General features: G+C 42.5%; 1 protein-coding gene across 1 annotated transcript in view; it reads left to right on the top strand.

Annotated features, from left to right (window-relative positions):
• TMED8 (transmembrane p24 trafficking protein family member 8) overlaps positions 1-23,680 on the top strand; it is a 35,718-nt gene extending 12,038 nt beyond the window's left edge. Inside the window, exons 2-6 of the mRNA XM_019427323.2 lie at positions 6,551-6,632; positions 13,078-13,207; positions 14,783-14,909; positions 15,137-15,442; positions 16,756-23,680. Of these exons, the coding sequence (XP_019282868.1) occupies positions 6,551-6,632; positions 13,078-13,207; positions 14,783-14,909; positions 15,137-15,442; positions 16,756-16,973 (863 nt within the window). The 3' untranslated portion in view covers positions 16,974-23,680. The remainder of the gene's footprint in view (positions 1-6,550; positions 6,633-13,077; positions 13,208-14,782; positions 14,910-15,136; positions 15,443-16,755) is intronic.
• The last annotated feature ends 2,167 nt before the right edge of the window (positions 23,681-25,847 follow it).

The raw sequence follows: 25,847 nt of genomic DNA, 5'->3' as shown, positions 1-25,847 counted from the left end.
CATTCCATTTCTGGTTTATTACAAAATAAATGCATGCACATGTGTACCAAGAGACATGAACAAGAATATTCATAGCAGTATTATTCATAATAGCTAAAAACTTAGAACCCAGACTTCATCAATGGTATATTGATAAATCAGCATTAATCATAATGGCTCAAAACATAGAAAGAACCCAAATTTCATCAATGGTATATTAATGAATTATGGTATATTCATGGAATATTATATAGGAATGAAAATGAACAAACTTACCCACAACAACATAGTTAAGTCTTTCTCTTTTTTTTTTTCTAATGTTTTTAATGTTTATTTTTGAGAGAGACAGAACATGAGCAGGGGAGGGGCAGACAGAGAGCATCCAAAGTAGGCTCTAGGCTCTGAGCTGTCAGCACAGAACCCAGTGCAGGACTCGAACCCACGAACCGTGAGATCATTCCAAGCTGAAGTTGGCCGCTTAACCGACTCAGGTGCCCCTCTTTTTTTTTTTTAAGTTTACTTATTTTGAGAGAGAGAGAGAGAGAGAGTGGGAGCATGAGCAGGGGAGGGGCAGAGAGAGAGAGAGAGAGAGAGAGAGAGAGAGAGAGAGAGAGAGAGAGAGAGAGAGAATCCCAAGCAGGCTCTTGTGGGCAGCATAGAGCCTGATGTGGGGCTCCAACTTACAAACCATGAGATCATGACCTGAGCCAAACCAAGAGTCGGGACACTTAACCGAATGAGCCACTCAGGTGCCCCCATAGTTAAGTCCTTCAAACATAACGTTGAGTGAAAGAGGCTTGTTTTAAAATATTCTGCATTGTTTCCCTTTACATGGAAATGATTCCCCTTTACATTCACGCAGAATGAAATAACACTAGGAATACATATTTAGGTGGTCTGGCTATAAAGAAAAGCAGGGAAATGATTCTGTAAGTTAGGACAATGATTATGGAAGAAGGGAGCAGGTAATGTTTGGGAGGATCATGAGTGGGGCTTCAGGAGTGCTAGGATTGATCTGTTTCTTGCCTAGGTAGTAGTTTGCATGTTTCCTTTGTAATAATTTATTGAGCTGCACATTTTTGTGTACTTTTCTCTATGTTCTATTTCACAATAAAGATTTGAAGAGGTGTCAGTGTATAATCTAGTTATTAAGAGTGCTAGCTTTGGACGTGTACTGCCTGAACTCCTGTCACTTCTATTCCTATTTGCTGGTCATCTTGGGCAAGTTAACTTGATTTTGTTGAGCCTCAATTTCTTGAGTGATAAAAAGGAAGTAATGTTAGTATCAACTTCAGTCAGATTAAGTGAGAATTCAAAAAGATGCTGCCTGCAAAATGCTTAGAAAGTAATTGGCATATAGTAAAGATCACTAAGGATCACTAAGTCTTGGCTGTAATAATAAAGATAATCAGAATGAAGATAGGATGTCTGGCTACTTTAAGTTCAGATTTCTGGACCTACGCAAATACTATCTAGGTATTTTGGTCAGAGTTCTTGGTTACAAGCAGTACAAACTAATTTTGGCTGCTTTAAGCAGAAAGTGGCTTATTGCAAGGATACAGGAGGCCCATCATATTGTTGGAAAACTGAGGAGTAGGCCAATCCAGAGGCTAAGCAGCAAGAACAATTTGGTTAGGGCTCTCTGGCTGCCACTAGATGAATTCTCTCTCTTTTGTGCCACTCCTAGTTCAAATTCTTGGTGGGAATATTTTAGGTCATGTGCCTTTTCCCTAATTTCCTGGGGGCTGGAAAAAGAAGAATCTTCCATTCTGACTTCCATTGTTCACTGTTTACAAAGTCCATCCCCTCCAGGAGAAGGTTGGATATTTGAAAGCCAAAAGGTTGACAGATGACTACTACATCTGGGGTCCTGAAAGAATCTGCAAATGTAATTGTGTGCTGTCTTTGAGGAATGTCAGGGACTAGAAATGAACCTAAATATCAGTTATCCAAAGGGAAGAACAGATTAGAATCCAGAATCTGTAGACCATTAAACTTGATGCACCTTCTCAGCAAAGTTCTAGAATATGTCACAGATGGTTTGTGAACATATAGTGAAGGGTGGGGTGGGGGCGGGGAAAATGGGTGATGGGCATTGAGGAGGGCATTTGCTGGATGAGCAATGGGTGTTTTATGTAAATGATGAATTATGGGAATCTACTCTGAAGCCAAGAGAAAATATATATATATATATATATATATATATATATATATAGGAATATATAGGAATAGAAGTGACAGGAGTTCAGGCAGTACACGTCCAAAGCTAGCACTCTTAATAACTAGATTATACACTGACACCTCTTCAAATCTTTATTGTGAAATAGAACATAGAGAAAAAAAAAAATATATATATATATATATATACATATATATAAAGAAAGAAAAATAAGCGTCACCAGCATGGGCATACTGAAAACAAACTTGACCACCTAATGATTTTCTAAGAGAGTCGTCTCTACTCTTTCTCAGCTATCACTATTAGGTCCTCGTTATCTCTCGTGAACTTGGCAAAGGCCTCCCATCTGATCCGGCAAAATCCATCTTACCAACAGCTGCTATAGAATTCTACCAAAAAATATAAATTTGATCATGTCATTTCCTAGCTTAAATTTAAGCTTAAAATTCTTGATCATCTGTGGGATGAGGGCCCTTCACAGTCTGCCCTGCTAGACCAAATGCTTCATGAGGGCCAGAACTGTGTCTGCTTTAGTGCATCATCTCGAGTATCTGGTGTGGGGCCAGCCACTTGTTAGGAATTCATTAAATAATGTGTTAAATTGGCGGGACACGCTGAACTTGCTGTACACACCGAACTGGCATGGTGTTTCCTTTGTTTATTTTACTAATGTTTATTCTTTTTATTTCTGTGAAGTGCTTCTAAATATTTCCTTAAAATTTTTTTGTGTACGATACAGTATTGTTAATTATTGGCACAATATTGTACAGCAGATCTCTGGAACTTATTCATCTTATATACTTAAGACTTTATACCCATTGACTAGCAACTCCCCATTTCCCTCTCCTCCCATGCCCTGACAAACATCATTCTACTCTCTGATTTTGTGAGTTTGGCTATTTTAGATACCTCATATAAGTGGAATTGTGCAATATGTATCCTTCTGTGACTGGCTTATTTAGCATAATGTTCTTAAGGTTCATCCATGTAATCACATGTTGCAGAATTTCCTTCTCTTTAAAGAATATTATAATATTCCATTGTCGTGTGTGTATACCACATTTTTTTTAAACTACCACATTTTTAAGGAGGCTCCATGCCCAATGTGGGGCTTGAACTCATGACCCTGAGATTAAGAGTCGTGTGCTCTACTGGCTGAGCCAGCCAGGCACCCCTGCCACATTTTCTTTACCCATTCATCTGTCAATGGACAGTTAAGTTGTTATCACATTTTGGCTATTGTGACTAGTGTCACACTGTAACATTGGAGTCCTAATATCTCTTCGAGATCCTGATTTAAATTTTTTTGGATGAATACCTAGAAATGGGATTGGTAGATGATATGGTAATTCTATTTTTAATTTTTTGAGGAATCTTTATACTACTGTTGTCCATGGTGGCTTCACCATTTTACATTCTCATGTAGATTTAAGGGTTCCAATTTCTACACATTCTCTCCAATGCTTATCTTGCTGTTTTTTTGTTTTTGTTTTTGTTTTTTAATAATAGCTATCCTAACAGGGTAAGGTGATACTTCATTTTTTGTGGTTTTGATTTGCATTTCCTGATGATTAGTGATGCTGAGCATCTTTTCATATACTTGTTGGGCATCTAGATGTCTTTTTTGGAGAAATGTGTATTTCAGTCTTTAGCCCATTTTTAAATTGGGTTAGTGGATTGTTATTTGGATTGTTCCTATTGAGTTGTAGGAATTTAAAAAAATTTTTTAATGTTTATTTTTGAGAGAGAGAGACAGAGTGCGAGCGGAGAAGGGGCAGACACACACACACACACACACACACACACACACACACACACACACACAGAATCTGAAGCAGACTCCAGGCTCCCAGCTGTCAGCACAGAGCCCGACACAGAGCTCGAACTCACAAACTGCAAGATCATGACCTGAGCTGAAGTCAGATCCTCAACCGACTGAGCCACCCAGGTGCCCCAAGTCCCTTACTTTAAATGGAACAAAGAGGAACAACAGAACAAGGCCAATGTGGTCAGAGGTCGTCTAAGGGATGATTGAAAGAACTGGAAATGGTCAGCCTAAGGAGGAATTTGCAGGAAAGATGATAGCAGACTGTAAATATTTGAAAGGATATTGGGAGGAAGGATAGAAGGGCAGGGCTTAGTAGGAAACAGATTTTACTTAGGTCAACGTAGGGGAGAACTTTGTATTCTCATTGTCTCTTTGTGAAAAGGGCCTCTTCACAGAGTAGCAGAGACTGGGAAACATTTGACAATTGTCTGAGACTCAGTTCCTTTGTTGGGAGGTTTAAAGAAAGCTCAGTCCTTCTGAGTTTCTACTTTACTCTCACACCGACTCCCTCTCACTGCACTTCTGACACCAGAGGTGGGTGTTTTTCCCTCACACCAAACAATTCTGTGACACCATCTGGGTGTCCTACAATTTAACTGAATTATGACACTCTACCTGGATATATAGTGTTACATCCCACAGATTAAGGGCTTGGTCCCATTAAACTGTTCCTCAGCCAACTTTAGATGCCAGTCTCAAGTAGTAGGTCTCAGGTTACCCACAATTGCCTACTGACTTGGCTATAAATTGGAGGTTCCCATGACCTCCCCTCCTTGGATTTGATGATTTGCTAGAGCAGCTCAGAGAACTCAGGGAGATACTTACATTTACCAGTTGATTAAAGAATATGAGAAAGGATACAGATGAATAGTCAGGTGAAGAGATACAGAGGGTGAGGTCCAGGAGGATCCTGAGTGCAGGAGCTTCTGTCCCCTGGGAGTTGGGGTATGTCACCCTCCCCAGATATGGATGTGTTCGCCAACCTAGAAGCTCTCCAAACCCTGTACTTTGGGGGTTTTTGTGGAGGTTGTATCACGTCAGCATGATCAATCATTAACTTCATTGCTATCCCCTCTCCCCTTGCTGGAGAATGGGGCTGGGGTCACAATTCCAAGCCTCTGATCATGGCTTGGTCTTTCTGGTGAGCAGCCCCCATCCAGGCGTCCACCCAGAGTCACCTCATTAGAACATAAGACACTACTAACACCTAGTAAATGCCAAGGGATTTATGAACTCTGTGTCAGGAACTAGAATCAAAGACCAAGTATTAGAACAAAACATGCTCCTACTGCTCTTTTCACTTAGGAAATCATCAGGATTTTTGGAGTTCTGTGCCAGGAACCGGGGGCAGAGACTAATATATGTATTTTCTATTACGTCCCAAGAAGAAAATTGGGTGGCATAAGCTCTAAGGTCTTTCTATCTATGAGAGTGTGAGTTGACAGAAAGAAAAATAGATCTTTTCACATACGAAAAAATGAGGTAGGATTTAAGTTGTATCAGAAGGATTTGTCCATCATTTGCACTTTTATGTTGTTACCAAACTCTGAAATTTGCAGTTTTTGACATTTACTTCATTAAGTTGTATTTTTTACTGAGAAGTGGACTTTGGGTTTCAGTTTCTTTCAGTCTTAAGGAGGTTAAACCAGGGATTATCTAAATATGCTGAACCATCTTCTGAGTGCTCAAGGAAAGTCTAGATGAATAAACCATAAGACTTAGTAGCACCTAAAGGTTAGGAGCATGACTGCCCACATTTGAATCTGTCTGTACCTTAGTGTTCTTACTTGTAAAATGGCAATGATACCAGTCCTAGGCTTGTGACCTGGGGGACATGGCCTTCATTATGCATTTCACCTGTATGCTCCTTGAGGCTACCTAACAGTTCTCCAGTAAGTCATTGGTGAGTGAGTGAGTGAGTGAAAGAAATTACAAAAATCCTTTCCCTCTGATATGTGGTGGGAGCCTACCGAATGTGGAGGTGACCCTCCATCCTTTGGTTCTGAATTCCAGTTCATTTCATCCTAAATCTCACTCTGCCTTCTGTATTTTACCTAATTTAACCATATGCTTTCTGAGAAGTGTGATTCTTAAATTAGAATGAATTTTGTGGGGACTTGTTTTGGAAAGGGTTTTATTGGGGCGCCTGGGTGGCGCAGTCGGTTAAGCGTCCGACTTCAGCCAGGTCACGATCTCGCGGTCCGTGAGTTCGAGCCCCGCGTCAGGCTCTGGGCTGATGGCTCGGAGCCTGGAGCCTGTTTCCGATTCTGTGTCTCCCTCTCTCTCTGCCCCTCCCCCGTTCATGCTCTGTCTCTCTCTGTCCCAAAAATAAATAAAAAACGTTGGAAAGGGTTTTATTCTTTCATGAATGGGTTATGATGGTCTGAGAATACTTGGATGTGAGGACTTGAATAATTTATGCACTGGGCCTCTCAGAAATTGATGCCCAGGATATTTTTGTAAAGAGAAGGTTGGTTGAAACTGCCAGATTTTTTTAAAGGTACAAGATAATTATGATTGTGCCTCTTCTCAAATATTGAATATTTCTTTCCATGATTTTCTAGAGAATGAAGATCTAGAAAACACCAAGGTGACCTCTCTAGTGGCTTCTGCCTCTGATCCAGAGCCCCATTCCTCACCCTACAGGTAGGGACAGCAACTGCTTGGCTCCTAGAGGTTTATCTCCTGAGATAAGGGATTAATGAGATGTGGATGGCAACTTTGAGGGGGACAGCAAGTGGGAGTGAAGAGTATGGATGGTTTGGTGACTAATTAGCCCTTAAGTGTGTTTAGGGGCAGTGTCAGATCTCTTTCAGATTATGAAATTTTCTTCACTCCCAGAGAACGAAATTGTAACAAAAAGTGTAGTCTTTTTTATCTTCTCTTGAAGCCCAAATTGAAATGTTAAAACATTAGACATGGATCCCAGGTAGACTTTCAAGACAATGTGTGTTTGGTTTTTACCCATAAGATACACAGACACACACACACACACACACACACACACACTTTTGGAGGGGTTTTTTTCTAATGTAATTTTTAGATTAAACCAGTGTGAGAACCTTCATATTGTTATTCTTTTTTTAAAAATTTTTTTAAATATTTATTTTTGAGAGAGAGAGACAGAGTGTGAGCGGGGGAGGGGTAGAGACAGAGGGAGACATAGAATCCAAAGCAGGCTTCAGGCTCTGAGCTGTCAGCACAGAGCCCGACACGAGGCTCAAACTTACAAACCATGAGATCGTGACCTGAGCCAAAGTTGGACTCTTTACTGACTGAGCCACCCAGGTGCCCCTCAGATTGTTCTTCTTAATTTCCTGCTCCATCCATTTCATCTATCTACTGTCATTAATATCAGAGTATATAGCAGAAAGGAAACAGTTGTACTGAGCTCTAGAATAAGTGGAAACCCAAAAAATTAATGGAATAATTAATGAAAAACTGTATTTTGGAGAACCCTGAGCAAATGGATATTATAGCCCAACTGATCTGCTCATGGCACAGTACTGTTGAGTAGAACCAGTGTGGTCTCAATGCCCCACACAAAGTTGATGGCTGGGCGTAGGGAGGAATGTCAAGATATTTAAACAATCTGTTATTCCTTTTTTTAAAATCTTGTTTTAAAATCTTTTTTTAAATGTTTATTTTTGAGAGAGATAGAGTTTGAGAGAATGTAAGTGGGGAAGGGGCAGAGAGGGGGATAGAGGATCCGAAGTGGGATCTGCACTGACAATAGAGAGCCTGATGTGGGGCTCGAACTCATGAATTGAGTTCATGATGTGAGCCGAAGTTGGAGGCTTAACCTACTGAGCCACCCAGGTGCTACTGTTACTTCCTTTTTTTAAAAAAGTATTTTATTTTATTTTTAAGTAAACTCTATGCCCATTGTGGGGCTAGAACTCACAACCCTGAGATCAAGAGTTGCATGCTCCACCAACTGAGTCAGCCAGGTGCCCCAGTTTGTTATTTCTTGAGTAGAATTTCTTTCTTCTTACTTTTGCATATGAAATAAAGCTTTTTCCCCCAGAATTCAGATGATGGGAGATAATAATGTTTAATATAATAATAATGGTAATATAGTTAGTGATAATAATATAATAGCCATGCTTCATTGAATATTCTCCATAATAATGATAATAAAATAGTTACTTTTTACAGAATGTTTCTTAAAAAAGTTTTTTTAAATCTTTATTTTAGAGAGTGCAAGCAGGAGAGAGAGGCAGAGGGAGAGAATTTTAAGCAGGCTCCATGCTCAGTGTGGAGCCTGATTCAGGGCTTGATCCCATGACCCTGGGATCATGACCTGAGCTGAAATCAAGAGTCAGACAGCTGCTCAACCCATTGAGCCACCCAGACCCCCCTTTTACAGAATGTTTCTATTTGCTCAGTACTATACTAGGTGCGAAAATGCATTCTACCGTTTAATCCTCCTAACAACCCTACTGAAACAGGTGTTTCTTTTCCAGTGAGGAAAACAAAACGGTGAATTTAAAAATTTGCCCAAGTTCACACAGCTCTAGGTTTGTTCTCTAAAGCTCGTTCTGGGGGCGCCTGGGTGGCTCAGTCGGTTGAGTGTCCGACTTCAGCTCAGGTCACGATCTCGATCTCGCGGTCCGTGAGTTAGAGACCCGCGTCTGGCTCTGGGCTGATGGCTCAGAGCCTGCAGCCTGCTTCAGATTCTGTGTCTCCCTCTCTCTCTGCCCCTCCCCCATTCATGCTCTGTCTCTCTCTGTCTCAAAAATAAATAAATGTTAAAAAAATAAAAAAAATAAAAAATAAAAAATAAATAAAGCTCGTTCTGGTAAGTAGCATTAGAAGGGTTTTGAGTTCTATGCTTAGAGCTACTAGGTTATTTATAGAATAGTCCCTTTAGAAGACCAAGCCTCCCCAAGGCTGTGTTGGTTTGAGACAATTCCTGTTCTCCTCAAATCCCAGGAGGGAGCGCCTTTTCCTTCTTGCTGCCACCAGCCTTTTTCTGGATGTTGATCTGAGGGATGTTTGGGGGCTGGCTTTTGACACGGACTGATGTTTCCTCCTAAGAATAAAGTTTTGAGTGAAGAATCTACAACATTCTTAGAAAAAAGGAGATTTAATTTTAAAGCTCTGTTTCTAAAATCTAGTGTGTGAAGAAAGAAGTCCAGTCCAAATGACGCTTGAAGTGCAGTGTTTATGTTTTGTGTGTATTAGAAATGGAAGGGCCCAACTCTCTCTCTTGCTAGTGAGGCTGACAGGCTGGTCAGGCTGTCCCCTCCCTTGGGATGGCCTCCCTGCTCTGGGTCAGCACAAACCAGAAGGCTTACAGTGGGAGTTTTTCCTTTATGTGATTTATCATTGGCATCAAGTGATTTGCAATTTATCTTTCCCCAAATATCCTTCATTGATTCTTCAGAGCATGAAATGCTAATGTGAACATTAAACTCATGTGGCTGTTGCATGTCCTGTTTAAAATAGTTTATTTGTTGGTGTGCCTGGGTACCTCAGTTGGTTAAGCAGCTAACTTCGGCTCAGGTCATGATCTAGCCATTTGTGGGTTCGAGCCCCGCTTTGGGCTCTGTGCTGACAGCTCAGAGCCTGGAGCCTGCTTTGGATTCTGGGTCTCCCTCTGTCTGTGCCCCTCCCCCACTTGCGCTCTGTTTCTCTGTCTCTCTCAAAAATAAGTAAACATTAAAAAATTTAAAAAGAACTATTCTCTAAAATAGTTTATTTATTTTTAAAAGATTTTTAAAAATTTATTTTGAGAGAGAGAGAGCGTGGGAGGGGCAGAGAGAGAAGGAGAGAGAGAATCCCAAGCAGGCTCCACACCATCAGTGTGGAGCCCGATGTGGGACTCAAACTCATGAACCATGAAATCATGACCTGAGCCAAAATCAAAGGTTGGATGCTCAACTGACTGAGCCATCTAGGCACCCCTAAAACTTTTTTTTTCTTTTCTTTTTTTTTTTAATTAAAAAAAAATTTTTTTTTAAACGTTTTTATTTATTTTTGAGACAGAGGGAGACAGAGCATGAACGGGGGAGGGGCAGAGAGAGAGGGAGACACAGAATCGGAAGCAGGCTCCAGGCTCTGAGCCATCAGCCCAGAGCCCGACGCGGGGCTCGAACTCACAGACTGCGAGATCGTGACCTGAGCTGAAGTCGGACGCTTAACCGACTGAGCCACCCAGGCGCCCCACCCCTAAAACTTTTTTAATAAGCAGAACAATATTTATACAAAGTAGCATACACAAAGGCAAAGAGGAGACTTAGTTTTAGATGCCATGTACAGTAAGGTCAGGCTAATGGTCAGATTAACTTGTATTCTCACATGCCAGTATTTCTCTTTTGCTCCTAGACAAAAATTAATATATTCATTTATTTATTCAACAAATATTTTGGGACCGTCTACTATTTATTCATTCAACAGATATTTGTTGAGAGCCTGCTACTTACCTGGCAGTGTTCTAGGCAATGGAGATACCACAAATGAACAAACAGTCCAAGTCCCTGGTCTCGTGGCGTTTCTATTCTAGTGGGAAGGGCAGACAGAAAGCAAGCATACATCCTATTTCATAGACTCTAAGTTGCCATCACCTGTAAGATGTACTGTTATTTAATGAACTACCAAGAAAGGGAAAAATGTCCCAGGTAGAGAGTCTAGTAATAGACACTCCCTCCCACCCCCACCCGCTCCCATCCTTCATGGAGCTAGGACACCAAAAGTGTGAACCTTCAGTGAAAAGGTAAACAAGAAAAAAGATCCCTCCACACAGAGAAGGACCACAAGGAAACTTGAATGTTTCCATCTTGGCTCTGTGTAAGGGGAGGAGAAAAAGATCTCCGCTGAGAATATGAACCATGAGTCTGTAGTCACCAGTTTGTGGTCTAAATTCACCGTGCCATTGGAGTTTGAACAAAACCCTCACACAGAACTTATTCAAGTTGTGTCAGTTGGAAGCCTCCTGAATACTGGCAGAAGCAAATGCAAATCTCCTGGGCAAAGACTGTGTCAGTCCAGTCCCCGGGCAGTTGTAAGACACCACCAGTTTTTAGGACATCTTGCATTTCGTTTGTGTTAAAATCTGAAAACAAATATACACCTTGCAGTCAACAAGATATGAGACATAATATGTCAGGCAGTAGTGAGTGCAGTGAACACAGGTGAACAGGGTAAGGCTAGAAGGACTGATGGGGCTAGGGCAGGGTGAACCATTCAACATGCGGATATCTGGGGAGCCTCCCTAGAAGTGATAGCTGAGCAGAAGCCTGAAGGAAGCCCTCAGGTAACTGGCAGCAGGATATTCTAGGCTGAGGTGACAGCGGGTGCAAAACCCTCGAATGCTTGAGGTGTTTGAGGACCCTCAGATTCAAGAGACCATTGTGACTGCAACAGACTGAGCACGATGACATGAGGTCATTTTAGGAGATGAGGGTTCCATGTGATGGGCCTGGCAGTAGATGCCGTGCATGCCAGGAACAGGGCCCATCCCTGCCATCAGGCTCACTTACTAATGGAGGACACAGATAGGGATAAATAGTGTCAAGAAACAAAAGCAGACTGGAATTTCTGGGCTTAAGAGAAAAAATAGGCTTGCAGCCTAGACTAATTTACATTTTACACAGGATTACCCAAGCAAAACCATAAAAATCAACAGTATCCCATACATTTGGTTTTTATAGTGACTACCTCTTGTTTGTCCTGAGGTAGGTTGGGGTGACTTGTATACTCCAAAAGATGGCTCTATTTTGTCTGAAAAGAGGTAATTTGTAAACTAGGAGTGCTTTTTCTTGTTTATAATTAAAAAAAGAGAGAAAGAAACTAATAAACACCAAATAAGTCCTGTTTCCCCATATTGTCTCTGTACTATTTTCCAGTCATTTACTCAGTGGGGAAATGATCCGTGAAAGCAGTGGTTCTCAAACCTTTACACAATTCAAAGTTATTGAGAATCCCAAAGAATTTTTCCTGTGGTTTATCTCTATCAATGTTTACTATATTAGAAATTAAAACTGAAAAATTAAAAAATAGTTATTGATTTAAAAATGAAAATAATGAACTCATTGCATGTAAACATAAATAATATGTTTTTAATGGAAAACAACTGTTTTCCAAAGCAGAAATAATTTAGTGAGAAGAGAGATGTTGTAACTCTCTTTCATGTCTGGCTTCACAAAGACAGTTGGATTCTTAGATCTGCTTCCGCGTACATTCTGTTGCAACATCTCGTGTCCTATACTGGAAAACTCTAATGTATTCTCTTGAGAAGATGGAAATCAAAAAAGGCAATCACGTTTTAGAATTATTATAAAAAAAGTCTGAAGAGCCCCAGCGGTCCTCGCGCTGAACTCTGATGACTGCTGCTCTAAAGAATCCCATGCCACCTTTTGTTGACAACAGATTTCCAAGAGACCTGGGGTATTGTGCCATTGCCCTGGCACCTAGCTCACTTTGTGGTCTTTCCAGAAGCCAGGGGAAAGGGAAGAGGGCCGATATTATTCCTCTGCTTCTTTAAAAGTATTCAAATTGTCAGGCCTTAAGTCATTGGGATAATAGATTAATGTGCTTAAAAAGGGAAAGAAAATGATGACCTTCTTTTATTAGCCAGTGTGATCTGGAGGATGGTGTGAAGCGGAAAGGCTGAAAGACTGCTCCCAGCCTGACTGGAGAGGGATGGCCTTGCTAATCAGTTTGCTCTCCCTGTGTTTTGGTGATTGATTTCTGGCCCTGGCGAGGCCTCCTCTGTTTGCTTCTAACAGAAGTTTTATGTGTAGAACAGAACTGGGATTCTGACTTTTCTTTTGTTGAAATCCTGTGTGGAGCAGATGGTGTGGGTCCCAGAGAACAAAACTCAGACGACTGACCTGCATGTTCGCCATGGTTCTCAGAACCTGGGGCCTGGCTTCATCAGTCCTGGGCCGTCACACGCTGTCACTGCTTTATTGTGGGCCAAGTCAGCCCGGGGCAGTGGTCAGCTAAACTGACAGTGGACCCAAATGCCAGAGGAAAGCAGAGGTTGGGAGATGTCCCTTGAAGGTTGTTTTATTTCTAAGTTTCTCCAAGACTACTGTGCCCTTTGAAAGAGTCCTTGAATTGACATGCTGTCTTCTTCTGAGAGGCCACAGACGGTATCTCGAGCGAGTGAGGATGCCACCGAAGATCTGCGAAAGACAGCTGGTGCCTTGGAGGCGCAGGCCTTGGTGGAGCAGGAATCGCTGCCTGCAGACCAGGCCCAGGTCCTCAACAAGGTAGGGAGGGCAATGTCGCAGTCTCTTCGGGAGGAGCGGTGTGTGGCACCAGAATCTAGATGTGTGTGGATGGGTTGGACCTAGAAAGCATTGGGGCGTCTCAGTTTTATTTATTTGGAGAATGGTCATGTGTGTCACCCTCAGGGCCCATCACTGAACCAGCAGCTACTCAAGAAATGAACTGTTAGAATGGATGCTCATGTGTCGTCTGACATCCTCTGGATGTGAAGAGCCTTCAACCATGGGATCGTGTTTTAGCTTCAGTTTTTTTGTGGTAGATCTACTCAGGATTTATGGTCAAGGTTCCATAGAAGTGGTGTAGATAGCAGTAATCTCCCTGCCATGGAGGAAGGAGTTGTTTGTATTATTACTAACACATAGATTATAATTACTAATGGTATTATGGTCAATAAAGACAATGCCGAACATTATCATTACATTTGCTTTACGAAGCATTTTTATCCACAATACTTCATTTGCTTCTGAGAAGAAACCTATGAGACAGGTACCATTATGTTCCCATTTTACAGATGAGGGAACTGAAGCCAAGATCTATTGGTGACTTTACTAATGCTGTGCTGCTAATATGTTGCAAACTAAATCCTTTGTTTAGCCTTGTGGAAAAGGAAAGACTCATGTAAGCAGGTTAGCCAAAGTCTGATTCACCTCATTTGGCAATAGAGGTAATATCTTCAGAAAGAGATATTATGAGAATATAGTCTGGGATGAATTCAAAATTTCTTTCTTTCTTTCTTGCAAATATAATTCTGGTTTCTTAACTGGATAGCCATCTCACTGGTATGCTGTCCTGTGTGGCCAGTGGGTGTACATTTCTTGAGTTGCCTGCTGACTGTTTGGAGAGGATCAAGAAGTTATGGCATAAAAACAAGAAACGGGAGCACTGATCTGAGTGGTTTCATGTGAAACCCGCTAGAGAGAGACTGCAGCCTCCTGCCATGGGTTAGCGAGGGCTTCGAATTTCAAGGGATGCTTGTATACTTCCATGGAGGTTAGATATCTGGCAGCAAATGGACTGTTTAAATACATTAAAACAAGTGAAATGACAATTATTTACAGAACACTGTTAGTGGATGTGACAGCCAGTGGCATGGGACATCCCGGATGTGCTGTGGATAAGCCAGGGACAGAGAATATAAACCACAGGTTCTCTCTGCAGTGCTTTGGTGACTTGATTGACAGGGATCTGGAGGTAGCCTGGGAGTGGGGATTGTAGCGGGAGGCTGTGTGGCAGAGTCAGAGCCGGGCTAAACCCCGGATACAAGCGCTGTCATGAGAGGGGCCACAGGGAGGTGCTGTGCAGGTCACGGTGCGGCACAGAAACACTGTTGGTGCAGAAGTCAGTAGCAAGCTTGGAGGAAATTCACGGGCAAGGATTTTATAAAGGGTCTGGAGTGGGAGAGCTGCAAAAAGGAGGGAGGAGGGAACATAGTACATCAGGCTTTGAGCTGATGGAAAGTGGAGGCAATAGGGCAGGGGTGGGCAGCCCCCTTGGGAAGGAGGCTAATTGGAATCTGCCACGCTAGTAAGTGCTCTAATCAGATTTCCATTGTGCAGATGGCCAAGTACCAAGTTCCACAAAGGTCCGGGGACATCGTTATGATCCAGTCTGAGCACACAGGAGCTATAGATATCCTTTCAGCTGATTTGGAATCTGCAGATCTCCTGGGGGATCACAGGAAAGGTGAGACCTTTGGGGGTATGGAAGGTAGTTTCTTTGTTCCCGGTGGGTGCTTAAATAAAGGCAGGCAGACAGATGGAAGGAAACTAAGAAGGTGACTTGTGAAAGGCAGTCAAAGAAGCCAGGAAGTAGAAAGAATGTCTTTGACTATGACACCCTGCCTAAGCAAAATGCCACATTTGGCTGTATTTTCTCTTGGTTTCTCAGTAGTAAGCTGCTTGTCCTTTTAGTGTCCCCACCTCTGATGGCTCCTCCGTGCATCTGGACCTTTACCAAGATGAAGGAATTCAAAAGCAAGCTGGGCAAAGAGAAGAACAGCCGTCTGGTGGTGAAGCGGGGTGAGGTGGTGACCATCCGGGTACCTACCCATCCAGAGGGGAAGCGTGTTTGCTGGGAGTTTGCGACTGATGACTATGACATTGGCTTTGGAGTTTATTTTGACTGGACCCCTGTAACCAGCACTGACATAACTGTGCAGGTCAGTGATTCCAGTGAGGATGAGGATGAAGATGAAGAAGAGGAGGAAGAGATTGAAGGTAAATTTAATTTTAACATAATTTGCAATTTGCTTCTTCTGGCTCAACCCAGTTTCTAATGACCACTTCCCGTATTATACCAGTCCTTCCCTTCCTTAGAATGCAGGCAAGGAATCCTGCTTTCAGCACTGTAAGCTAAACTGAGTGGTACAGGCCAAAGTCTGACCCTCAAAGAACATTCTGGTGGGGTTGGTATTGGTGCCTTAGTGGAAAGCTTCTTTTGCTTTTAATCAGTACCCAGCTGTTTCCCCAACATCTCCTTGGGGAAAGGGATGGGATGGGCAGGAAAGGGGTGGGTCAGTGCTGCAGTATATAGATCACGTATAAACCGAGATTATTTTATATTTCTCTCATAGTTTGGGATATTTGCCATTGTTCTTAGTCTGGAACCAAACTGGGTGATTGCACATTGCTGACTGTACTCCTCTCCAACTTGTCACAGTTGGCTGACTACTGTTTACTTCCTTCATTTCATGCCCAGAGCAGTTTTTTTTAACCTAAATAATCTTTATTGAGGTATAATTGATGTATAACATTGTATTAGTTTGAAATGTACCACGTAGTGCCTTAATATCTGTAAATATTGCAAAATAGGCCCAGAGTAGTTTTAAACATAGTTTCTGTGCTCTATTCCAGTTGTTATTTGCAATGCCTACTCAGGATGACTCTGAGGCTTTTTTTTTTTTTTTTTTTTTTTTACAATAGTATGAGTAGGTTCTAAGTAGGTTCCAAGCATCTTGATTTTTCTATATAATCTTAAAAATCAATCCCTTGCTTCTTCATGGAAAAGCAAGTCTGCAGGGAAATCTTCAGGTATTTAGGCGGGGGGGGGGCCTTGTATCTTACTTTGCTGTTCTTCAGGAGGCCAAGTAGAAGTTCTAGGTCACTCTGTTCAGTGTGTTTGTATTTCCTACCTCCATTAGCTGTTTCTTTCTCCTGTTGAATGAAGAGATGTCAGAATCTTCCCTTCGAAATATTTTCTCCCCCTTGGAGATGTCCAGACACTTCCGGAACTAGGTGGGCTGTATAAGGCTAAATCATTGTTTCTCAGTGGAGACATTATTGGCATTTGGGGTGGGATGCTTCTTTGCTGGGCAGGTACTGTCCTGATGTTAAGTGCTCTAAATGCAGTATCACCCACTAGTTTCTCTGATGGCCAAAAGGTCAGCAGACATCTCCAAATTCCCGTAGGAGGGTAAGAGCATTCCCCCGGCTAAACGCCACTAAGTCACCTGGTCCATTCTTTTCTCTTGAGGTCGGATTACTCAGTCTCTGAAGTCATATCCCAACACTGTGCCATTTTGCTTATGCAGACCCTGTCCCAGTTGGAGACGTAGAGAGAGGCTCCAGGAGCTCCCTTCGAGGTCGCTATGGGGAAGTCATGCCCGTGTACCGGCGAGACAGCCACCGGGACGTGCAGGCTGGCAGCCACGACTACCCTGGCGAGGGCATCTACCTGCTCAAGTTTGACAACTCCTACTCCCTGCTCCGCAACAAGACTCTCTACTTCCACATCTACTACACTAGCTGAAGGCCCGCCGGGACAGGAGGCAGGCGGGTATTTGCTGGCTGGAGCAGGCTGCCAGCTGGTGCCTCTCGTTTTGGATAGGCAAGAGCTAAAAGTTGAGCGTGAGGCTTCTGACCCTCACGTCCTGCCTGGCATGCCTGACTGTTGACCCCATGTAGCTTTTCCCCCTTGTCGGCTTCTGCAGGTGGTGGTGTAGTGCTCCTGTTCTGTGGTCCTTGACTCACGCTCCTCTTGCTTCAGACTCCGGCCACGTCCCTCCGTGAAGGAGCCCATTGGGCAAAAGCCTAAAGGGTAGTTGGGTGTTGTCTTTTAAAAATAGGCTTGTTTTGGTACGAGGTATTATTCCAGTTGCTGCTCTCTCCTCTCCCACATCCTATATTGCAGATGTGTTTAGTGGCACCCAGTCTTCATCTTTTGAAAGTGCTGGAAGAGGAAAAACACATTGTCCATGAAGGAACCCAGTGTTTTGGATGGAGAAAGCTCTGTCCAGCCTCTCACCACTGCCATATTCCTGCCTGCTGGTTCTTCTTGGTCTATAGCACAGGCCGGGAGCCCTCACTGCCTTTGGAGGGGTGTTAGTAGTCCAGATTGTTCGACTCCGCCTCGTGCCCTCCTCTTGCCTTTCCCACGCCTGTGTCCTTGCCCTCACAGCAAGAATGTCCATGCAGTCTAAGTGACGATCACGTAGTCTAAGATCCAGAGGGGAGAAACTGCCTCCATCACTTCCTGCTTCAAGAGGTAGTGTCCCTTAGCAAGGGTGCTGGCAATTGAAGGGGAAAGGGTGGAAATTAGGTACTAGATTGATCTCAGAATCCACATCTTTGCAAGTCAAATGTTATTGAATTATTATTTTTTGTATAATCAAAGAAGGGGTATAATCTGAGAGACAAGGTTAAAAAACAAAAACCACTCCAGATTCCCCACCACTCTTTTTTATCTCGAGGGTAGGAATGTTATTTAGTAATTTTTCTTCAGAAACAATCTGACTTCAAGTTTCTGGATTTAGGTTTCTTGCATTGAGGGCTTAAAGCTTTTGGTGTTCGAAGTCTCTTAGAAAAGGTGGTAATGAAACTTCACTGTTGCTGCTGATGGGATTTGTCTTTACCAGCCAAAGCTTGCATTTTCCGGGTCACAGCCTTCCCACTGTATTAGTCCTGAGGCCCAGGAGTGCCACGGGAGGATAGGGGAGCTTCAGTCAGCAGCCAAAGCAGTGGGGTGGCTGGGCCTCGGGCAGAGAGGGGACCACTGTGGTTATCTGTACCTCCTTGTTTCTTATTCCTTGTGTTGAGTCTGTTACTGCCTTAGAATTTTGAGGAATGATTCAATTTATTTATTACTTTATTTATTTTTTGGCACATTTCATTTTTGCCTCTGAGATACTTTCCATCTGTTTCTTAGAAGGCTTCTGTCTGCTCTGAGCCATTTAGGCCTCCTCTTCTGTGGAGTGAGATGATGATTTTAGGAGAAGCTGCGAAGTGATAATTCCCTTCCTGCAGGTCAGTCCTAGGATACTTTGGGAGGACTCTGCCCTTCTGGGGTGGACGATGCCACCCTTCCCCAGGATTCCCTGTGAGGAATTCCAGGCCGTGAGGGGCCCTGCCCATTCACCCAGGATTAAGTGCAGGGGAGTTGACTTGCCAATCAGGGATATCCTATGATTCTGGGATTTCGAAGTCCTTTGCCTGCTCTGAGGAGTACTCTTCCTCATGATGTTTCCTTTGGCTCATCCCTTTCTTGTGCAGGTGTCTGACACCAAACCTGTCCTCCCTACAGGAGCAGGAACTCGATCAGGGCTCCTTACGGTATCACCTGTGTCACCAACAAAGGGCCGTACAGCCTGTACCTTCTCTTCCCCTGGGAGCGAAGCCCCAAGGAGGGTAGGATGTTGTGGACCGAACAGCATCACACCACCATTGTTTTATATTTCAGTGCGTTTTGTAGAGGATTACACTGGCCAGCGTTTATCTACCTTGTAAGAAATTAGAAATGATTTTAGGGACTATCTGTTTGGGCAGCAAAAAGCGAACTCGCTGCACATCATCTAATCCTGAGATAAACGGAGCGAGCACTCTTTCAGCATGAAGTTGAATCCTGCCTTAGCTAATTGAGTCTAATCTTTATAAAATAATTTTCTACTGAGCTGTTCCCCAGTCAGCTAAAGCCTTGCTTATTTTTCCTGTTTATTTTTAACTTCTGGCTTTCTCTTAAAATGGAGCTGTCAGGCCCTAGCAAGCTCCCTGGGACAACAAACACTCTTTATTTTTGCCATGAGCGTCTCTGTACTTACTTTCTTTGGCATCCTGGTTCTGGTGCATCAGGGAAGCCTGAGGGACCTGTTCCTGTCACCTCCATGTGCCTCTTTTTGTCTGGTCACTTTTGAAATCCTGGACATTGTTACATTTCACCCTGCACTGGCGTTTCTTTGCTCCATTAGCACAAAATGGCTAAAAAGATATTTTCGCTAACCATTTACTCTTCTCCTATTAAATTTCTGCAATCATTGAACTGTAGGGACCAAATATTATTTGTGGAAGCACATGTAATTACTGAGAACTTCATAGCCCAGCGAATCCTCAGAGATCATCCTTTCCTTAATCTCTCCCTGTCCAAATTCTTAAAAGCAAACAATGAAATCAAAGTCCTCTGCTTCCCCTGTCACCCTATTCTCTAGAGCACAAATAAATACTAACAAACAATTCTGAGAATGCTTTGTAGTGGGAGAGAGATAGAAATTCTCTACACACAGTAGCTGACTTCTTAAATTTCTTCAGTCTGTTTAGCTTGGCCACTCTGTCGAGAGATGGGGCTTTTAGAAAGGAGGACATGTTTAAAGTGTTAATTTTTTCTAACACTTTTTGATAAAGAATTTTCAGTAAGCAGAGAACTTAAAAGTAGAGTAAGTGTAACTGTGACGCTGCTCTGGAAAGACTTTATTCTAATCTGTTGCTTTATGACAGGTCCTCAGGACTCCAGAGTTACAACTCAATCCTCAGACAATGTATAGCTTTATAGTGGGAGTAGGTAACAACCTGAAATAAGGCCATTCACGTATTTTTAAAATATTTTTTTATCTGTTATTTAGGAAGGGAAACCTCAGACTTTTTAAAAGTACATATTGCCCCCTACTACGTGTATATGAAAGAGTTAAATCTGAGAGTTCTCTGTCTTATGTTAATCAGTAGGACTCAACATTATTGCAAAACTTACCAGTTATAGAAAATATCTGAGTTTTGATGTTTTTGATGAGCCCTATCCAGTTCCTCTTTGGAACAATTAGGCAAAAACCCAAATCCTAAAGTCTGTATCTTTATATTTATTTTTTAAGACCACTTTTCTGCAAAATGTTGCCTTTTAACCCCAAAGTATATGATTCTAAGGCATGGAGTTGAGTGACCCTAACATTTACATAAAAGATGATTGTTTTAGTGGAGGGAGGGGGAGAGGCGTGAATGAGTTTTGTGCAGCTTGGGGACTATCTTTTAAAACTGATAGTAAGGAAGAAAAAGGGAGTAAAATGAGGGGAAGAGAGATAAGCTATCAAATGCATCCCAGAGTTTTGCTCATATCCCAATTTTATTTAGTTCTTTAGTCTGTATTTCATTAGTTGGAACTGTTGTTGAAGTCAGAAGCCTTGCTGGTCCTCATTATGGTTGTTGGAGAAACCTCCAAACCCCTTTAGCTGTCTTTCCCAACAGGATAGACTCTTTCTGAGTAGGTCTTCTCTACCAAGTGTAATCCCCTGACCCGAGGCTGGATTTCATCTCCGTGTTCTCTGGGCCGTGGAGAAGGATGGTGAAACTAGAAAGAGGCTGGGAGGAGGTGCAGCTGTGTCTTGGCAGCCCCCGTTGGTTTTGACTTGGCCAAGAAAGGGATGAAATCAGTTAATTTTGACCAACATCACAGAAGGGCCTCAGGCCACAGGCATATGTTTGCGAACCAGCTATGCCCCTGCAGGCTGACCTCCCTGTGAGGTGTAGGAATCACCATCTTCTTTAACCTATGTGGAATGGTCACACACATAGCAGTAAGTGGGACAGTTCTCTCTTTAAAGAGCTTCCATTTGGAATTTCTCCTGGGTCTAAAAGGTCCACATCAGCGTCTTTAACTAGTCTCTTTCCACGTAGCCAAAAGGGTAGAACTCCTGGAAACCTGAATTTGCTGGAAAAGGAAAAAGCACCATCCCTATAGAATCTCAGTGGTTGAGGAGAGTTGGAAGGTGAGTTTCTGTCTGAAGGAAGGTAATTTCATTTCTTTTATTGTGAGGGGTCGCACATTAAGGGATTAATGCTTTTTAGAGAGCAAGTCATTGTTTGAATTTTGTTTGTGCTCAGGAAGCCACGATGCATGATTCTCTGGGAAGTGAGTAGGAAATGGGTATCTAGAACCAATCACAAGCTGGGTGCTCTCCAGTAACCCAGTGTGTGGTGAGCCTCTTTACAGCCAAAGTCCCAGTCTTCATGCATGGAATCCATTCCTAGGCCCTCATTGCCACACACCTGAGAAAGAGGGACTAGGCTCCCTCCATTTCTCTATGATATCTTGATTATTTACGATATTGTTTAGCACTGGCAGTATGGTATCCAAGGCCTCTGTTTATCCGATTAATCCTCTAGAGTGAGTTGAGTGGATAAGGCAATCAGCCTTGGTTGGAAGTAGGACTGGGGAAGGATTATGACTTATAGTCCCATATTGGGATAGCTGAGTTACTGGTGTATGACTATACAATCATCAGTTGGAACTCTTGTTAACCTTACCAAGTGAATGAAGAGGATATGCCAATGGGATACTGATGAAGACAACAAGTTAATTGAGTCAAGTAATAACTAGAGCAAGCCCTCCTTCTCTGGGAACTATGTGTGTCACAGGTTATAAATGCAATTGTAGTGTGAGTTTGCAGCTCCTCAGTGTTCTCAGAAGGAGAGGAACCCCCTGGAAGTTGGGTCCTGGTGGGCAGTTTTCTGGAGATGGGGGAGGCATCCAGGAGAAAACTGCTTTGGCTTAGTTGGCACCTGGTGATGGTCGGTGTTACCCCTTTGCTCTGTCTAACCCATCTAGCATCTGTGAGCACTTCTTTGACCTCTACCCACTTATTTAGATTCTGAGGTTAGGGCAGGATTTGGGACCCAGAGGGTGAGAGAAGCTTTGCTAAGTATTATGTGACCAGATTTCATTGCTCCCGCCTGAACCATGAAGGCCACACAAACCTCTGCTGTTTGAATCACTTGTCACTAAGCTAAGAAAACCCAGTGGCCCAAGGCCTGATGGGGTTCATTTATAAATAGTTATTCCTTCACAAATGAAGTCCACATGTAAGATGCTGGCTTTGAAATTATTTGTGGTTCTGGTCACTGGTTTGAACTCATGATCTGATTACCATTATACATACTTTGATTTCTTTTAGGTCCCAGGCATGTGGACCGGGTTAATTTCATGGCTCTTCCTTACTCTAAGATGTGAGGAGAAAGTGCCCCAGAAATACAGATATACAGGCTTCCTTATTAGATTCCACAGTTTTCTGTCACTTAAAGTACTTATCTAAGGGTAAAATAATACATGTGAAATGACTTCCAGGGGACAAAGTGCATTTTCTAAAAGTTCTGATATAGGGTCATGAACAAGTCTGAAGTTTAGGTTTGGGATATTCTAGCATATAGGGTTCCAGAAGAGCCCTTAGCCAACAGTTTAAAGAGTTCTCTTCCTGAACTCACTTCTTCACTCAGGTTTGAAATATCTCTGTGTAAAATGTTCCTTGTTATTGTTATTGTTATTGTTGATTTTTAGGTTCAGGCTGACAGTTGTCTGGAAAACAGTATCTTAATTCCTTCTCTCACGTCCTAAGTAGTACATTGTACTAAGAAATTACATGTTAAAAACTCTACTAACCTCCATTTCTGAGATTATTGTCCCATAAATGAAGTTGTTTTAATTTAATCAAGTTGAATTATGTCCATTTAGCCATGTTCAAGAGCAAGTGTGAAGTCTAGAGAAAGCAGTCCTGTAACCCATGGACTCTGGTGTGCCCATTTGCCCTTAATAATGGGAAACATTTTGAAATTCCCAGAAGAAAGTTGCTTTGTAATCAAAGGGATGGATTATGAGAAAGCCAGACTTTGGGGAAGGATAACTGGGATAGAGGGAGGTGCTTGCAGATTTCCTAAACTACTTTATGCCATTTAACTTATATTTCTGAAAGGCCTGCTTTGGTGCTGTGCACTGAGATCTGTCCATTGAATGAAAGATGATGATGCTTTCTTGGCAAATCGGCAACCACAAAGGCGTCCTTTCCTTATTCTATATCATGCTTTGACGCTGATGTTACAAAAGGGGTCTGAAAGGGAAACAGTCTTTTCTTTAAAGTATAAAAGTAGCCCAACCAATCATTTATTGCAGTCATCTTGTTTTACATGTTCTGTGTCATGAGAAATGCTGTCAACAGATCCTATGATTTCTAAGAGCTCTGTACCAAATTGTTACTCAATCGTTGTGTCCTGCTGAGTGGTTTTTCCTTTAAAATACCTTCTCTTACCACCCTGTGGCACTGAATGTGTTGCTGTGATACACAGATGATCCTGAGCTGTGGTTCTTTAAATAGCTCAGTTCTTGTGTTTTTATATTCTGTAACTGTTTTGTGAAGCTTTTGTGCATTCTTTGTCTTCTCTTCCAAGTTTTGAAATCTGTCCTAAATAAACTTTTTCACTATGCACCTGAAACATTTGACTTATATCTTAATGAACCTGATTTACATTTGACATTTTTTATTCATCTCTGTATTCCTCCTGGAAGAAAGGTATTCTGTAAATCTATGTGAGTAATTCTGTAATCTTTGATTATAAAAATTAAGAAAATTAACAATTAAGAAAAGATTGAGAAAGATTAATGATAGATCTTTCAGCCGTGTTTAAATTCATGGCAGAGTATTACGAACTGGGGACTGGGTTTGGCTCAAGGGCAGAACAGGTGGGCGCGCAGTGATGATTACTAAATAGAACATTATAGTTTTATCAGTATTTGGTTTCCAGTGATGTTCATTTTCCCATGAGCTTACTGTGTTCAAATTTGGAACTGGTACTTTTGACACCAGGGTAATCATTAACGCAGTCCGGGTGATATTAATTCAGCCTTTTTTTCATTTTAAAAATGACACTTAAATGACATTTTAAAAATGTCTTAGACATCTCTTAAAATGCTGCCTGTGTGTGTCTCTGGTATTTATTACAAAATGAGAAATACTCCTATCTGAGGAGGAAGGAGCACCTTTGAAATCTTTACTTTAGTGAGATCTGTGATTCTAAGACAAGCCTATTAGAGCTCTCTCTGTTTTCCTTTGCATCGTATTTTAGAGGCTGCTGTATAAGGGAGCAAGAGATTGGAAATAATTGTGCGTTAAGTGGATATGATCTGCCCACCAAACTAGGGCACAACCAACCATAAAAAGCCCAGGCAGACTACATGGAGCTAGGGACCTTTAATGAGTTATGTTTGGCTATGCTGAATGTGTAATGGCTAAGTCATAATATATTAAAGGTTATTTTCTATTTAAACATTTATTTTTTGGAGAGCACAAGCGGGGTGGGGGCAGAGAGAGGCGGACAGAGGCAGACAGAGGATCCAAATTGGGCTCTGCGCTGAGAGGCTGACAGCAGCAAGCCCGACGCGGGGCTCGAACTCACAAACCGCGAGATCATGACCTGAGCTGAAGTTGGATGCACAACCAACTGAGCCACCCAGGCGCCCATTGAAGGTTATTGTTTAACGTTTAAAGGCATTCATTACTGTCACATCATTGACCCTCACACAGCTCGGGATTATATGTTGCAGCTCTTGACATTTAGTCTTATGTTCTTTAACCTATGAGGTTCCGGCTAAACTCAGCAGCCATGTTAGTTCACATATTCTCTGGCAGTGGAATGATGCCTGCTGGTGACTTTGGAATGAGAGCTAAGTAAGTTATGTTTAAAAGTTAGGAGGAGCCGATACAGTGAGTCCTTCTGAATATGTGTATCCACCTGCGTGTTCAATAAGTTTACTCCTTTCCTTAATGGATATGTCAAATTGCTTTGGAACAAAATCCCGTATATTTTGCTTTGTTCTCAAGTGTGTCCTGGAAGCACCTCCTTCCTGGTTTCATCCTTCTCAAGTATTTGCCGGGATTTCCCGCTTCCATAGAGGTGAAAGACCCTCCACACCTAACTACCACTCCAGCATCTGCCGGTCATTCCCTGTGGCCACTCCCACTGTGACTGCAGATCAGGTCTCCCTGTGGCCTCTGACATACCAGGTCAGGGATCTGCCGGTTGTTCCCCACAGGTCTGACGACTGAGGTGGGAATGAAGGACTTGACATTTACCACCCACTCAGCCTTTGGAAAGAGGCTCCTGCTGGGAAACATGCCCTAAATAGGTGATGGTTTCGAATTGAAAGATACATCTGACCCTTGAAAACCACTTATTTGCAGACTTAAGGGAGTCACAGAAGAGGCAGTTTTCAAAACGCTTTAGAGAATCCTAATTATTGCCCAGTCCCAGGACCATTTGGCTTGACCTCTAAGTCATCTCTGTACTTAGGGAAATATTTGCTCCTTCATGATCTTCTAGGGCCCCCCAAAGAAGAGAGGGACATTCTGGGAGGGGAGGGGGTGGCCAGCCATGGCTGCACAGGAAGGACATGTTTCCATCTAACATGCCCTTACGTAGTAACGCTAGTCACCTTGTGCGGCACGGGGGTCACAGGGAGGTCGGGAGTACAGTCCTATAGGAGTTTGAGAGCACCCAGCTCTCATGCAGGGAAGATGGCTTAGAAAGGCCACATTCTTTTACTCCCCTCCCTGGAGCACAGCTAAGTTCTTCTGGGAATAAAGAGGGTTCTCCTCCCTCCCAT

This window comes from Panthera pardus, unplaced genomic scaffold, assembly GCF_024362965.1.
Source record: "Panthera pardus isolate Hobbes unplaced genomic scaffold, ASM2436296v1 HiC_scaffold_24, whole genome shotgun sequence".
NCBI lineage: Eukaryota > Metazoa > Chordata > Mammalia > Carnivora > Felidae > Panthera > Panthera pardus.
This window is presented reverse-complemented; position numbering and strand designations above follow the sequence as displayed.